Genomic DNA, 16,743 nt, shown 5'->3' with positions numbered 1-16,743 from the left:
AAGATCCAATAGATTTTTAAACACAGAAGTATATATATATATATATACACATATACACACATACAAGAAGTAGAAACAGGGCTCAGTACCGTTCACATTCATTGATTGCCGTTTTCATTGGTAATGCGAACGAATTAAGATAAGAAAAATTAATAACAATTTAATAATAATTTAGTCTTAGGTACAAATTGATATCGCTCATAAATTCTACTATTTTCAAATATACACTATCATTAGGTATCATAATACTTTGCACTATTCTTTTTTTGCTATTTATATTGGTAGCTTAATGGAAATTGTGCCTCACACTATCATTTTTGCTTCTGCGCAATGTCGTTGTCATAAATGCAGAGTTGTTACTCCAGTAGAACAGTTGTTAGAAGTGTAAGCAATGAATATATTTCTAGCAAAGATATTAAAGATACTCTTAGATAATCGACACAAATGAATATTATTACCAAAATTTGTGTGCTTATAAAATATATGTAAAACGAACGATTTAAACTAAGAAGAATTTTGCAATTGCGTAGTTCGGAAATCATAACGATTTGCAAAATATCTTGTCTCTTCTCGTAAACTTAACAAAGACTACTTGTATATATAATTCGATAATATAAAAAACTAATAACTCCCTTAGAAAGAATGATCTTTAAAAAAAGTCTCACAAGTATAATTTAGTATTTTTCGATAGCATTTTTATAAAATGTTTACATGAAGAAGTATTTACAAAAATATGAGCAGGACATGGTGAAGTGTAGAAGATAGGAAAGAGGGATGAACAATGTAGCTCGATGAACTTTTTAATTGAGAGTACCCCGACACTGCGGAGCTCCACAAAGGCAGGGTATTTTGTCATCCTCCAATGGAAATTTGTAATCATAAGTTATTTCTTCGTTAACTCCTATCGGTTGTTTACTGTAGATTACAATTTTCTTTTGGCTTTCTATAGTAATCACCTTTGCGTAACAGTTTGGCTGGAAATGTTGAAAAACATGTCGATGATATGACAACGGTTAGAAGTAAAATATCTGTGTAACAAAAGCTGAATTTATTTGGAAATACTCACATTGCAACTGTGATTAATGAATCTTGCTAGGTTGCCACATTTTGTTGCATCAATGATCGTATCCAGATCAATACGGAATAGGTAAGAACTACCGATACCTGTAGCTTCGTATTGAGACTCCCTTAAATCGGCAACGACTGGTCTAACCATTTGTCCTACATATTCTATAACCATTTCATCTGCTGCAATTGGTTCCATAGCAAACAAGCCCCAATCATGAATGCCAGATTTTGCAAACTTCAATTGTTTTTTTCTGAACTGCAATGCAATAGTAACATAATGATACATATTTTTCTTCATAAAAAAAAAATATATGTATATAATAATAATAATAATAATAATAATAATAATAATAATTTTTTAATAAACGAAGCTTGATTTTCATACTTTTAATTGATTAAACTTAAGGAGATCACTGTCCGTGTCTATTCCAAATGCAGTTAATAGACGACGTTGATTACTTCGTGCTTCTCGCGACAAAGCTTGCATCTTACCAGTCAATGCTTTTGTATTACCCTTTTGACCATTTATTATGCCATCTCCTCCTGTATAAGTACCACCACTCTCTTCTACATCATCAGAACGTTGTATGCTTTGTGCATAATGATGCTGTATAACAGATGAAGATTAAATTTAATTATAATAATTAATTATAAATTAATATAGACAAACGATATAATGTTAATTTTAAAAATAATTCATTACTTTATGCTTTGCTTTCTCCCTTAGATCTACTTTATAGTATCCCTCAGTTCTAGCACTTCCAGTTGCATGTAATCTTAATTCATCTCGTTTTCTTCTCTTAGCTGGACTTGGTATGTCTGTTGCAGGATGATCAACCCAATGAGTATCGTTTAACCAATATCCTTGAGCATCGTCCGCTAGTAAAGCTTCATAACTTCTTCTTAAATATTCAACATCTTCTGCATCTATACCTCTGGTCAAGAATTCGTACAAAATACCCATTTCTGACATTAAATCTCTTTCCTTATATACTAATGGTGGTTCTTGGACATTCCTAGGGAATCTTTCATAAACATATTCATTTTGAATATTTTCTTTTTCCCCTTCATGATTCTGAAGATCGTGCATCTTTGAATATTTATTCAACTTTCGTTTTTCAACCTTATGTACTTTATCTTTTCCTTTCGTTAATTTAACAACCTTCGAGGGTTTCATCTTCACTGGTGGTGCATTCATACGTACAACAGGTTCCACGGGTTCTGGTGGTGCCGGTGGTAAGGAATATGAGTGTTCCATAAAGACCTGAGATGCTTGTGAACCAGGTGAGCTCGGGCTTTGTTGGCCGTTTAATCGAAGATCGACTTCCGCTTGGAATCTTAACCTTCTAATCTCAAGGCTTTCTTCTTCCGAATCTGTAGTAGGAATTTCACTAAACATTTCAATTTTTTCAGATTCTTTAAGAATAGGTTCATCATTTATATATTTGGCAGACATTGTTTGAAGAGCTCTAATAATATTAGGCTCAATAGGTCCTGGACTTCTATGTCGTATAATATTATCTTGCCCAGCCAATGTAATTAATGCTTCTGCAGCCGAACTTTCCATTTTTCTCATATCTTGTTGAATCTCTTCTTTCTGTGGTAACTTACCAATATATGTATTCATTTTCTGTTGCACATCCTGTTCTAATCTTGGTTTGTTCGCATTAACATCTATAGGCTTTAATGTTTCCAATTGCTGTTCCTCCATCTTATTTGTATAACTTTCACTCAATCTGTCATCTGTTTCTTTATCACTTTCATATTTTGCTGGAGAAGGCAGTGGACTCTCCTCATTATCTATTTGAGGAAACTCATTCGAATTTTGATCTTTTATTTTTATATCTGGTAGAGGAGTATCTCTGCCCGTTGGAGTAGGACAATCTAAAGATCTTTGAATTGCGAGTTCTGTTAATATATCTGGATCCTCGCTGTTGCAAGCCAAGGGACGATGATCGGACATGCGGCTATCCGTGTCTTGCTATAAATAAGATAAAGAGACAATAAATAAAGATTATATTTTTAAGTACTTAACATATTTTATGCATCTGTATTTACCTCATCTTCAAAGTTTTCTTCATCCGAACTTTCGCTTGAGCTGCTAGAAGATTCACTGGAACTAACTTCGTCGCTAGAACTTTCAGTAGATGAAGATGAAGATGAGGAAGAAGAGCCACTTGGAAGAGAAGAAACTGGTCTTTTAACTTTTTGTACTGGTGGTAGATCCAAATCACTATCACTTTCTATAATTTCAGTATCAATGTGATCCGATTGACGACTGTCTTCATCTTGCGGTAAAGGACTCGGAGCTTTAATTTTACGCTATTTAAAAAAATATAAATATCGTCATATACTTTGGGGGGGGGGGGGGGGGAAAACATTTATATCACATTGCTTACCCTAAATGAAGGCATCTTTGGCATACTGGCTCTGATACCCAAACCAAATCCATCATAATTGAGACCCAATGGCGTCCCTTGTTCCAAAAGTAATGAAAGTCCTTGTGGCTTTGAACTTTCTTCTTTAATGGTATTATTGATAACAGTAATGTCTCCTCCTTGATTTTGATTCTTTTCTGATTTTTTCTCATCCCACCAAACTTCGAATAACTTGAATGCAGTATTTTCTACCATTTTCTTATTAAAATCTTTTTTTAAAATTTGTTTCAATTCATTCACAACTCTGTTTAACACACCGTTGATGGTAGGACCCTAAATATAATACAATTCAGCATACACTTACAGAAATAGCTTAAGCTTAAGGAAATAAAACTAAACGAAATAAGAATAATAAAATGAAAAAAATAATTATATAACTTGCCTGTGGATTATCCTTAGTAATGTTATGATTTGCCATGGCTTGCAAGCGAGATTGGAAAGATGTATAATAACTTGTTCCTTGATGGCTACCGACTGTTCCTGACAAAGATGCTGTAGTAGGTTGATAATGACTTTGTAAGTAGGTTGTTCCATAAGGATAAGGATATTGGGTTGGTCTAGGCCAACTGTAAACATCTCCAGACGGATAATGACTTATATGACCAGGATAACCAGGTCCTGGATATAAGTGACTCGAAGGTTCCGGTTGAGCAATAACCTGTGTCATTAGATTGTTTTTTATTATTTTATAATTAGTTTAACGTTATTTCACAAAGACATTTACCTCTTCAATTTTTTCATCTCCCGAACTCAATGGACTCAGAGACATTCTATCATCATCGGGTGGTGGGGGAGGTGGTGGTTCTTTTGGTGGTTCTGGTTCAATTTCATCGGGTGCTGGACTGTAACTTCCAAGCAATGCTTCATCCTCGCTAGAACTAATAACACTACCTAATTCCTCATCAACAGAAAATTGATTTAGATTGTTTTCTCGTATTTTCCATCTTTCTTTGTTTTTTTCCATCATTTTTTCAAAACAAGATTTGTATGCCTCATGAGAGATAAATGGACTTGGAGGATCTGAAAGCATCTCGTTATCACCTTGTTGTGATTTTTTATCATCCTCAGAATCGCTGCCAAATTGTAAAAATGGAGGTGCCATTCCACCTGCCTTATCTTTCAATAACATTGCTATTCTTGTGTCTAAATCTAAAGTTTTACGAGTTTCAACAGGAGAATCTCTAGATGAATTTTTTATAATGTTTTGATTATCCTTTTCCTTTTTAGGAGTATGATGTTGACTTTTACTGCTAGAGCTTTTATTAGTAGGTGCTGTATTAGAACTTGGATTTTCCAAATTTGTTCCATGTTGACCAGGCCAAATGGATGCAGATGGATAACCGGCAGCTCCAGAATTATTACTCCACCACATACTTGAATTTTGTTGCATTGAAAGATTTTGTGATACATTCTGTGGCATATTAGCTAAATAGCTATTCGAAGGTTGATGGTGATAACCGCTATAATAAAAATCATAGTTGGCAGCTGGAGTAGAATTTTGAGAATAGTTGCTAGAATAATTTAATTCGCTAGGTGCCGTGCCATAACCTAAATCACTGCCGGTACTTCCGCTAGGTGTAGGATAATCCCTATACTTATTGTATCTTGAATTTTCAACATATGGATCTCTAACTTTTTCTACACTAGCAATTGTCTTCTTAGTACTTCTATAATCGTCTCTTTCTTCAGGCACAACTTTATCAATTGGTGTTTGCTTTTCTGGTTCAACATCACACTTTATTTCCTTTTCAACTTTTCTCTCTGGTTTCTTTTCCACAGTTAACTCCTCATAAATCTTTTTACATTCCTCTCCAAAAGCATCAAGAAATACTCTTAAAACCCTACCCATCACAGATGTATTGTTTAACTTTTCTACACAAGCTTTTGACGCTTTTGTAGTTTCAAAGACTACTCTTGCTATTCCAAGATGTTTATTAGTTACTGGATGGTAATATATAGTAAGTTCTTCTACGGCACCGAACTTTTGAACCATGTCCGTTAAAAATGTTTTATCAATATTGTCGTTCAAATGACAAAATGTTACCTCAAGCGGAGGAGGTTCCCCGCAATAATTAGAATCTATTTTAAATCTAGGTACAGGTAAGTCAAGTTGTTCTAGTCGAGTCCATATTCTTGTTAACTGGGATCTGGGATCCCGTGGTTGAACCACAGGATAAGTCGGATCTCCTGGGACTGTTCCATCGTATCTATATAATTTTGTAGCTCCCTTCACTAAGAATGGATCCACAAGTAATTTATAATTCCTTGGTTTTTGTGCTACTTGCGGTATAGATGCTTCCTTTTGAGAATGAGTTACGTGACCATGACTATGTTTCGATGATTGATTTGAATTTTGTGATGCACTCTGTGAATTGCCATGCGAATGGCGATGACGATGCGAGTGTGCATGCGAATGTCCATGTCCATGTCCATGTCTCTCCATTCCGTTCATTGCCTCCAAGCATCATCCATTCGTGTGAACCGCTATCACAAATATTTAAGCAAATTTTGATAACAACGTGTACTTAATATACTTAAATCATAGATTAAACGGGAAAACAGCGCCTGACTGTACTATTTGTCAAAATGGTATATGTAAAATTTCCACAGAAAGCTGTTTTAATCATATCAATTCACCACGATATACGTATCACGCACTCTCGTTTAATGGTAACATAATGTGCCAGTTGTTCTATTTAAAACCTAACTAAAAATTGGACATTAACTTGTATCACTTTAGAGCATTAATAGATTGCAAGTAACAATTAGCGAAATCACGAACCATTCACTTATCAACAATATAAAACTTGATTTGTATATTTATATTTAAAAACTCTTGGAACTCAATGTATTTAGCACAGTTATGACGCTTGCAACATCTGCACTAATTTTAAAAGATACGATATTTCTTTACTTTTTGAACACCTTGCGCGGGTCTCTTTTATTTTAAAAAAGAAAAGAAATGATCAATGCTTAGTTAACATTTAATATGTGTATCCTATAGGAAAACATCTCTTGCAGAAAAGTTTTGCGGTGACATCAGCGAAGATCGAATGATTCTTTTTTCGAAGGAAAGACGTACGTTGGCATTCACGATGAGACAAGATTTATTTTTCGCTCGTAAATTTACATCCAGCTCCTCTACGCTTTCATAAAATGCGGGGTCTCAAAATCAAAGTACGTAATTCGTGTGTCTCGATAACACATAACCTCAAAATTGTTCGGAGTATTTGGGCGATCGTTCTGTTGACGAGCAGCGTGGCAAACGGTATGTAATTTTTACAGTACTCGTTAGCTCTTTAATACGATTATTTCCATCGTTATTTATCGCAATATTACCAGCTTGCACAAGTTAAAAAAAGTCGTCGACTTATGAAGAAACAACAAAATCCTTCGAGGCTTATCGCGATATACTCTCCTTCACTTTTTTTCCTGGATCCGTCGTAATTCGTAAGCTCTGTCTTTTTCCTTCGATTTCCGAGATATATGTATGTCGTGTATGGTTGCGTTAGATCACGATACCGATATCCTCTCTCCCTTATTTAACTTCCCCGTCAACTTTCTTCTTTAAAAAACATAAAGTTTTATTGATACCTGCCCCACGGGCACGCACCAACGCGAAAATACCCACGAACTGTGTGTTGACTATTCACCGATGAGAAGCACTTCGCATCGCAACTTTATTTCAACCGACCTTCCATCGATCGTTCGATCGGTATTATTTCGTCGGTGTGAATTTCAGAATTTCATCCCTGAGACCCTAAAATGGATGGCTCCTGACAAAGAAAAATAATCTTTTCACGCGCTAAAGAAACGAGCCTATAACGTCTGATAAACCCGATCGTGGAACACTTTTGAGTGACGCCATCCTTGTCACATAAGAATCATTACAGAGCTTCCTAGTACGTTATCGAATATCACGATAGAACTTATTTCTATGTGCATAGACAATATCATTATTTCTTTCTAAATATCCTCTATTTACGTAGATATTTTCTTAAGAAAATCTCCTACGCGTTTCGACTCACGGTATATGCTATGTGAACCGAGAACGAGCACCCAAACGTTTTTTTTCCGATTTTTCATCATTCCATTATCACGAATTTCTGAATCGTGGAGAATAATACCTGAGAATTCCGTGTAAGGCTGGCATTTTGTTAATTTGCCAGGAGTCTGCATAGGTAATTAAATTCTGGCGCTGAATAATTGCTGAAAAACTTGTTGCCCGGTGATGTGTGGCATTTAATCCACGCATTGGTCAATTTCCGAGGACGAGAAAGAACTTACAGAAGTATTAACTATCCCATTGGCAAATCAGCTAACGCGCTTAAAAAGAAAATTGCGCGTTTTCATGCGCGAATACATACGCTATCTGTACTACGTGTATGTACTATGTAAACATACGTGTCTATTGTTTTCTGTATTTATGGGCCCCTGTGTACTTGTACTTACATTTTTTCTCTAAAACGGAAAGGAAGATCACTTAAAACCAATTACGGCATTCATCAATTTTTATCCTTGAACGCAATACCCAAGCCATGCTTGAATACGCTTCGTTACATATAAACCGATCGTACAATTGTTTTTTCTTTACTCGATTTCAATTAAATAAATAAAACTAAACTATATCTCCCTCTCCGATGTGTATGCCTTTCTATACGAACATTTACCTATAGTTGCTCGCATTGAATGTGATATTATTTCACGATCCTAGGTTTTCGATTGCACATTCCCGCTCCCCCCCCCCCCCCCCACATACACATTTATTCACGTATTTAATTAAACCAATATTTTCATGTAATACGTTTCTTTCGAATTCATTATTTTATTCATTATATTTTATTAGTATTTTATTTCTTACCGGTTATCATATAGCGACCAATCACGATTAATGTTTCAACAGATGTTCTTTGTTTTCGTTTGGAAAACTGATTTAGCGAACTTCAAAATTCGCCTTAACGAAGATGAGCTAACTTCGTGGTTAGCGAGCGACTGGATAAAATACCGATACGTTTGAACGTAGTTATTGGCTCTCATCGGTGGTAGTGGAGTACGTTCTGTGTAATTTGTTTAAAGTTTAAAGAAATATATCTCTTCTCAAAATATGTCTTTCATTCAGAATTTTATTGGAAATTTTCTACCAAAAGTTAAGGCTGACGAAGAAGACGAAGAGCTAGTAGATCCTCAAACGGTTCTCCGTGTGAGTTTTTAATTATTATGTAATACCGTTAACTTTTACATGTCAATTAATTTATAAAAATAGCGATAAATTTATTTTTTCAACGTGTAATCTTATATTTCTTTCTTCTTTCTTTTCTTTTCTTTCTTTTTTTCAATAATTTTTCGATAACAGTCTATTTCACGAAATTACTCTAACTCGTCCGTTTGTAAGAAGACGTCATAAAGTTTTTTTTATTGATATTCGATGCTCTTCAACTTTAAATTAACACATTAACGATTATATAGTAGCTAAACAAATAGATAGTAATTGTGGGTTCTATCCGTTTATGAACGTTACCGCTTCCTTATTATACTTTAATAACATTGTATATATTATAGGAGCAATGTTCAGCGAAGCACTGCGAAAAATTAAAAGAAATATTGAACACGTGTAACGATCGTGTTAATTCAAGAAAGCAAACCGAAGAAACATGCCTCGAAGAATTGGTAGACTATGTGCAATGCGTGGATCATTGCGTGGCTAAAACTCTTTTCAGCAAGTTGAAATGAACGAATGACAACTATTCTCGCAAATGTTATAGATTAATTCATGTAAGCATTGTATATATGATCCAATAATAGAAATAAAATGTAACTTATACAGGATGTATGTCATAATGAAATAATTATTTTTCTGTTTTGTATTTATAATTTGGAAATTGTTTTAACAAATTTTTACTATCAATAAAGTAGTACAATAAAAAGTACATATTAATGACATAGAATTACACAGACTTTTAGTTTAACATCTGTACTTTTAAAGGCAGATGGAATGACACTTGGTTCGTTTGTATGTTAATTTTGATTTATTATGATCCTTACTCATTCTGCTCCTATTTGTAATACATCAAAGCATACTGCACATACGCGTACCGGCTTGTTTAACCCAAATTTCAAAATGGGAACATCTTGACCTGAACATTTACTACATAGGATTCTCCCGCAGTGCCGACTACAATAAGAAAACGATAGTGTAATAAAAAGCTAAGGATACTTTCACGTTGTACCGATGAAGTAAGATAATTCTTACCAATGATGTTTACGCATGGTTATAGAAAACTTTGTGCCACACTCCAAACATAGATCTTTATCCGCCCATGGTGCTTCTTGCGTTAAAGAATCTAATAATCTGTACAACAATTGCTTTGTTGCAACTTGATAATTAAAAATTGTGATACCATCCTTGTTCATTGAACCGAGACAAGCCCCAGAGCGTACTAGTGTACGACATAAATTGCCATTACCTTTCATATAGGCAATTAACAGTGGTGTATTTCCATCTAAATCTGAAATGGAAGTATTCCAACAATGCTGTGCGTAGAAAAGGTATACGCGCGTAAGACTTAAAAATCAATTTAATCATTGATCTAAAATAAATTATTTTTACCAGCGTTATTGACCGGATATTGCGACATACACTCTAAAAAGAGTTCACATATAGTCGCAGCATTATCTCTTCCGCATCTAGCTAATTCGTGTAAAGGATTTCTGCCTTTAAGATTCACTGCTTCCGCATCCAAAGTACATTCTGTTAATAATGTTCTTACGACTGAAACATGACCTTCTCTAACGGCTACGTGTAATGCATTATCGCCATCTGCATTTACCGCATCAAAATTAATATTGTTCTAAAAGATTAAATATACGTATATAAACATAGATTTTTATAATATCTTTTGTATAAAACATGTTCGTAACGATTAATATAGTACTCGAGTCCTTTAAAATATTCACGAAAAATATATTTACATGCAATAGCGCAGACACAACTGTAGCGTGTCCAGCTTTTGCTGCAGCGTGTAGTGCAGTATTTCTATTTGCATCTGTATCGTTAACACGTGCTTCAGCTAAAATCAAACTTCGCACCAACATTTCATTTCCAGAAATGGCAGCAAGATGTAGCGGGGGCGTTTGTGTAACATCGTGTACTCTAGAATTTACATCTACCTAAAATAAATAAATTCAGATTTTGTATTAATCTATCCTTCTATATGTACATCATAATGTTACTATCGCAGTGGCAATAATCTTATTATCTCGTTGCATTCGTAAATAGCGTATATATACCTGTATAGAAAGTAAAAACAAAATGCTTTCCATATCTCCTTTTTGTATAGCAGTGTGTAAAAAGTTTCTTCCTTTATTATCATATTGTTCTGCAGCTTTTGGTAACCTTTCTAGTATTGCCTGTGCCGCTTTATTGTTACGAACAGTTAAAGCCGCCGCGAATGGTGTTAATCCCTTTTTATCTCTCTTATTCAAATCTATATTAGGATGACACAATAGTAATGATATTATTTGCGAATGTTGATTTTGTATCGCTACATGAACAGGAGTTTTTCCTTCTGCGTCACGTGTATTCACATCGGCTCCGTGTTCAATAAGAGTCTGAACAACTTGTTCAAGACCCCATTGGCAACACAAATGCAACGGAGTACACTCATCCTTCGCTTCATCCCCTCCAGTGCCATTTGGTCCTGGACGCCTAGGAGCGTTTAAATCGCAGCCACTATTCAAAGATCAATATTTAGTAATATTTAAGAAGTATCAGGAACAATGTTCCTGTGTTAATCTCATAAACAACACTTTCATATGCACGAGATACCTTCTTATGAGAAATTGTGCAATGTCTTCTTTATTTTCATCGATTGCTCTGTGCAATAAAGTTTGTAAACATCCATCCGGCCCAGGACCCCAGCAATCGGCATCTGCTCCATGTTTAACTAAAATAGAAGCAGTATCTTCTTGATCCGAATCCAGTGCATCCCATAATGGGCATCCTACTGACGTATCTACGCCCCGCCTACAAAGAGCTTCAACCACCTCGCTAAGTCTGCAGTGCACGCAAAGTTGCAACGGCGTCTCTCCATTAGCTGTCCTATTAATATACTCTTTAGTAAATATAAATATATTCCTTATTAATCTGTTACCGATGTCACTTACTTTGCATTCATCTCTGCATCATTTTCTAACAAAAAAATGGCCGTTGCTGAATCTTCCTTTAATATTGATTGATGTAACAATGTTAGTCCTTCTTCATTGCGCTGATTCACATCGGCTCCAGCTTTTATTAAAGCTAATACGATATCTTTGCCCTTCTTAAATGGAGCTTTTATCGCTAAGCTTAACGGCGTTTCTTTTGTTTTGTTTTTCAAATTTAATTGTAAATTTGCACCTTTAGTGTTCAATAATTCTTCTACAATGTCTAAATAAAAATGCGAAACTGCAATATGTATGGGTGCATCTTCGGTGGTGAGAGTGACCACGTCTGTCGGTATGCCATGTTGTAAAAGAACTTTTGTTAATTGTTTAGAACCGACTTTACAAGCTTCGTGTAAAATTGTGTAACCATCATTATTTGTTTTTGTTAAGCTATCTTTGCAATATTCGGTTAAGAACAAGGCAGCTTCCTCTTTATTTTCTCTGATTAAAACGTGTAAAAGAGTGTCACCTGTATCCTTATACACAGGATTAGGCGTTGCTTTTCTGAGTAAAAGTTCCTTAGCAAAATATGATTGGAATGGATCTATTTTCATTGCTAAACATAATGGAGTATCGTCTTTATTAGTTCTTGCATCCAAATTTATATTTTTGGATGTAACTAATAAATTAAATATCGGCTTGTTTTTCTCCGAGATACAACTATGTAATGCGGTCCTAAAAGATAAAGTAAATAAATTAAATTGATATAGACAATATTTAAGAATTCAATAGAGTAAATATACTACACGCATAATCTTTATTATTAATTACCATCCTCTGTGATCGTGCAAATTAGAATCTATTCCAGCTTGAAGTAATTTAGAAGCAACAGCTATAATATTTTCAGTGTCATGCTTTGTTACTAAATGCAATGCGGTGCATCCTTCAAATTCCTTGTAATCATCCAGATTTTTCATATTATCAGTAAATTTGATAGGTTCACATAATTTCTGAGTATTTCCACTGTTCTCTAATTGTTCAATGATGAATTGAGCAGAATACGAGTCACCTTTTAAAATAGCACTCTCAAGTAAAGAAAGACCTCTAGAATCTTTAGCTGTAAGATTTGCGCCATGTTCAACCAAGGTTCGTGCTAACGAGGGCTGACGTGCTTTCAAAGCTACTTCCAATGCTGTTTCTCCTTTCTGATCAACTACATTAACTGCTTTGGGAAGCTAAACAAATACATGGGAACATAAAATATATCACTCCATTTTCTTTTAAAAAAAATTTTCTGAAATATGATATTTTTTTAACTATTCAACTATTACATAGAATTATTTTCATCACGCTTATGATTTTGATCAAATTTTAAATGATAATAGGGATACAACGAAGATATTAAAGGAGAAAAGAAAAACCATTAATTTTATAATGAACGAGTCATTCGATTTGTTAATCATTAATCCAATTAAAATGATTAAGTAACTAATTGAAATTATCATATAATTATCAATGTCATATAATTAACGTTGGTTAAACAATAAAACTTTATTCGTCGATTACAATTGATAATTGAATATTTCAATATTAATCGTCAATCGTTAATTGAATTACCAACACTGTTAGGCGAAACGAATATATTGGAAAAGTTTGAGAACCACTGTTGGAGAGTAGTCATACAGGAATGCAGAATTGGTCACGGAGGAAGCGTAGAGATTACTTTCCGATATGAATACGCGACGATATACGGGCGAATCGAAAAGAATACGGAGATGATGTCGTAGTAAATGATACGGTTGTTTAACCAGTTGTTTCTCTGTATGTGCAAATTTAACTTAATTTTAAAGATAAAAATGTATAGGAAAGACACTATCTTGCGGTACAACAAATTAAGAAAATAAGTAAAGTAAATATCGATCTAGTGTATCTTGTGCACAAGCATGTATTGCTCATTTAATTCGTTTTAATCCGTTTTAATTCGTTTGAATTGGTGAACTTAAAAAGTGCAATTTCAAAGTGCATCGATACAAGTCAACATAACCGTAAAATAAAAAATCGAAAGAGTCGTGTTTTATGCCATTTTTTGAGTATAATATTTTAAAAATGCATCTGCTTTGACAATATTGATCGAGCATCGAATGAAATACAAAAGAACGTATGATAAAGTATTCGTTTTGAAACATACGAAATACATTCCCGTTTATTTTTTTTTAGCAAATGATAATTGTTTGCCACTGCGAATGATCCTATTTTATGTTCTGCTTAAAAAATATTTTTAAGATGCGAGTGGAAAGTTCGTTAATTCAATTAGTCATTATATTTTTATGTAAGTAGGATTTTCACGTACATTGTACTACATTTATCCCTATTGCAAAACACTGATATATTCATGAGAATACTAGACTACATAATAATTTGTGTGTTTGTAGATATTTTAAAAACAAAAGCAGAAGGCATTATGTGCTACCGTTGTGTAGCAGCATTTTCAGGATATGACAAATCCGAACAACTTTGTTCCCAATTTAATGGAAATAAAACGTTTCAAGTTTCTTGTCCTACGTCAACATTTTGTGTAAAAAAAACTATCTATTATAAATCACAAAGTATGTGTACTTATTAAAAAGGCAATATTAAAAGGGCAAGTAATTAAAAATTACTTTTAATGCTATTTGACACTGTTTCAGCATCCATGGTTAAAACGGTTCAAAGAGACTGTGCTACTCAAAAGTATTTATCTAAATCTTACGATCATGAGAAAAGAGAATGGTACGATACGGAAGAAGTAATAAAAACAGTTTATGAAGAGGGCTGCGCTACTGGCGAGGATAGAGGAGCAACTGGTAGACCACCCGAGTATTGCTACTGCAATTCCAATTTGTGTAATTTCTCTCCTTCAAATAAGACAGTAAATGCGACTACTGTCTCCCTATTGACGTTATTTTTGTTATTTGTTAAATTCTTACACGTTTAAGAGAAATGGTAATGGAATTTTATTGTTCAAAAGGCTAATGCAAATATTGTAATGCATATATAGGATAAAAATTTAAACATTGATTATACGCGAGGCATAATTTCAAAGAAAAATATCTACTATGAGATATATTCAATGCATTTCTTATCATGCAACAGTATTCAATGCAATGAATGCTTATATTCAAGAATGTACTTTTAATATTGTGTATTGTATTTATACAAATTTACATAAAAATAGATATTAATACTTTTGTGATATCATTATGTTTAAGGAAATATTTAAGTACAATAAAGAGAAGCAGAATCTCATATATCATGTTGAACAATTTAACAATAACAAAAAAAATTTAATCTCTATTAAGGATACTGTTTTATTTACAATTTGCATATTATTTAATATACTTCGCGATATATATTTCACCAGCGAATAAATTAATTTAACCTTTTATACAGCCGTTGCATATATTTTTATCACTCACCTCTTTCATTATGGCATATATTTCCTAATTTGCTATGCGGTACGCATAGTAGTTTCTTTACATTGAATGAATGGAAAGTAGTTAAATAAAAAAATGTTCCTTACCTCTGCATTATTTTCAACTAAATACAAAAATACAACGTCCTCCCTTATTAAACGAACTGCCGAATGTAAAGGGTATGTGCTTTTAGTTTGTAATAATTTATATAATAAAGAACCAGGCATCTCTTTGAAATCCTCTCCTGTTAGGTCTTCCTATAAATAAAATTTGGAACTTAATCATCATTCTCCACAGAAATACTTGACAAGAAGTCCTCTGTAGAAATACTTTACCTACCCAGTGCGCAGAGATCAAAGAACTACAGTGATCCCTGAGTTTTTGTACGCTCAATTCTTCGGCAGCTACGTACAATTGAACACAATCTTTAAGACCGACAATGCCGACCAGATACTTTTCACATTGCTCGACCAATTCTGATAATTGAAAAGTTGAAGCAGCCCTCATTAAGTCCAATGTCAAATTCTCTTGGGAAACCTTTCCTGTGTAAATCCATTTCAATAAAACTAATCCTACGCATGTATCTAAACTGCTCCAATCTGTAAAAGGTTTACCCTTTAGAATAATTCCTGAAAGATCGATTTAATCAATCATTCACGTTACCTAACACCGGTGTACCAGCAAGAATAGAATCACCAAAAAAGTCGCTACGAGCCGACAGTACAAATTTATGAGCTGGTATTTCTTGATCCGCTAATTTAATGGTAATATCACTGAAAACAAAAAATGCATAGTTCACATGCACGTAGTTGTGGAATCATTAATGATTCTTTTGACCTGTCATAGAACATATAAAATATTGATATACCTGTAGTTATGTTGATTGTATAAAGACGCCACTGTCGTTAAAAGCCGACCAACAAATCCATTTTCTTGTTTATTTGCAGTTGCAATGGCATATTCACGCTGTAATTCTGCATTTGCATTGTACAAATTGACATACTGTTCTCGCAATAAACACAAATGTTGTTGCCATTTTTGTGCCTCTGTAGTATCTTCTAAAATGCAAACGAAATATCTCCAGTATGTTAAGATCTCGTAAAAGCATACAAGTAGATTTCTAATATTATTTAAAAAATGTTTTCATAAACCCACCCATAATCTTCCGTGTAATTGTTTAAAATGACCTTAAACGTAGGGTAAATCTTTCGATCGACGGCATCCACAGGCCGCTATCTATGGAAGTTTGATTTTATAACGAATGTATAAAAAAGACTGTAAAACTTGATTTTGGAAAAAGACTATATACGACGACACAAACACTTGAAAAAAAAACGCGAGAAAGGGACAATTTATTAAATATCCGCCCACACTATTTACTGCATCTGTCAGTTGCATTCATCAGCGCAACTATCCGATAAACCTAATGCCACACGAATGATGGAAAAAGTTCCTATGTATCATCTATCTTTATAATGATAGATGATGATCTATTTGGGAAATCGATTATACGACGTTGATGGTATGGTCGAACCGTTATTAAAATATTTAACGTTATCGTACAGATTTTAATTCTTAAGTAATTCTTAGTCCAACATCATTATTGCTCTGCATTACTTCGAATTAAAATTAATTTATATACT

General features: G+C 33.9%; 4 protein-coding genes and 1 long non-coding RNA gene across 8 annotated transcripts; 3 read left to right on the top strand and 2 right to left on the bottom strand.

Moving 5' to 3' along the window:
• Nucleotides 1–670: 670 nt before the first annotated feature.
• Nucleotides 671–8,245, bottom strand: LOC127068858 (histone-lysine N-methyltransferase SETD1). Of its 2 annotated transcripts, XM_051005182.1 has the most exons (9): nucleotides 7,634–8,245; nucleotides 4,231–5,990; nucleotides 3,889–4,164; nucleotides 3,468–3,779; nucleotides 3,127–3,390; nucleotides 1,772–3,049; nucleotides 1,454–1,675; nucleotides 1,067–1,324; nucleotides 671–974 (listed from the first exon to the last, which is right to left on the bottom strand). In XM_051005182.1, the coding sequence occupies exons 2-9, from the start codon at nucleotides 5,956–5,958 to the stop codon at nucleotides 801–803; spliced, it is 4,512 nt and encodes a 1,503-aa protein (XP_050861139.1). In that variant the 5' UTR covers nucleotides 5,959–5,990; nucleotides 7,634–8,245; the 3' UTR covers nucleotides 671–800. The 2 variants fall into 2 exon arrangements, with proteins under 2 accessions (XP_050861139.1, XP_050861138.1); XM_051005181.1 differs by lacking the exon at nucleotides 7,634–8,245 and having other exon boundaries at nucleotides 4,231–7,616.
• Nucleotides 1,009–3,102, top strand: LOC127068890 (uncharacterized). The gene is made up of 2 exons (XR_007783250.1): nucleotides 1,009–1,147; nucleotides 2,921–3,102. It is a non-coding gene; the product is annotated as an uncharacterized LOC127068890 (long non-coding RNA).
• Nucleotides 8,246–8,422: 177 nt separating the features above from the next.
• LOC127068886 (cytochrome b-c1 complex subunit 6, mitochondrial-like) lies at nucleotides 8,423–9,332 on the top strand. The gene is made up of 2 exons (XM_051005260.1): nucleotides 8,423–8,706; nucleotides 9,066–9,332. The coding sequence occupies exons 1-2, from the start codon at nucleotides 8,611–8,613 to the stop codon at nucleotides 9,234–9,236; spliced, it is 267 nt and encodes an 88-aa protein (XP_050861217.1). The 5' UTR covers nucleotides 8,423–8,610; the 3' UTR covers nucleotides 9,237–9,332.
• A 2-nt stretch (nucleotides 9,333–9,334) lies between these two features.
• On the bottom strand, nucleotides 9,335–16,532 carry LOC127068861 (rabankyrin-5). Its single transcript, XM_051005190.1, has 13 exons — nucleotides 16,256–16,532; nucleotides 15,969–16,158; nucleotides 15,764–15,873; nucleotides 15,440–15,699; nucleotides 15,208–15,357; nucleotides 12,480–12,883; nucleotides 11,670–12,383; nucleotides 11,332–11,604; nucleotides 10,794–11,235; nucleotides 10,476–10,673; nucleotides 10,114–10,354; nucleotides 9,757–10,012; nucleotides 9,335–9,678 (listed from the first exon to the last, which is right to left on the bottom strand). The coding sequence occupies exons 1-13, from the start codon at nucleotides 16,257–16,259 to the stop codon at nucleotides 9,549–9,551; spliced, it is 3,372 nt and encodes a 1,123-aa protein (XP_050861147.1). The 5' UTR covers nucleotides 16,260–16,532; the 3' UTR covers nucleotides 9,335–9,548.
• On the top strand, nucleotides 13,261–14,935 carry LOC127068884 (uncharacterized). 3 transcript variants are annotated; one of them, XM_051005257.1, is made up of 4 exons: nucleotides 13,261–13,469; nucleotides 13,866–13,977; nucleotides 14,081–14,254; nucleotides 14,336–14,935. In XM_051005257.1, exons 2-4 carry the CDS (start codon nucleotides 13,905–13,907, stop codon nucleotides 14,620–14,622), a joined length of 534 nt encoding a protein of 177 aa, XP_050861214.1. In that variant the 5' UTR covers nucleotides 13,261–13,469; nucleotides 13,866–13,904; the 3' UTR covers nucleotides 14,623–14,935. The 3 variants fall into 3 exon arrangements, with proteins under 3 accessions (XP_050861214.1, XP_050861213.1, XP_050861212.1); XM_051005256.1 differs by having other exon boundaries at nucleotides 13,262–13,557; XM_051005255.1 differs by having other exon boundaries at nucleotides 13,262–13,977.
• Nucleotides 16,533–16,743: the final 211 nt, after the last annotated feature.

Source organism: Vespula vulgaris, chromosome 14 (assembly GCF_905475345.1).
Source record: "Vespula vulgaris chromosome 14, iyVesVulg1.1, whole genome shotgun sequence".
NCBI classification, from domain to species: Eukaryota; Metazoa; Arthropoda; class Insecta; order Hymenoptera; family Vespidae; genus Vespula; species Vespula vulgaris.
The sequence above is the reverse complement of the archived record's forward strand: the minus strand, read 5'-3'. Positions and strand labels throughout refer to the sequence as shown.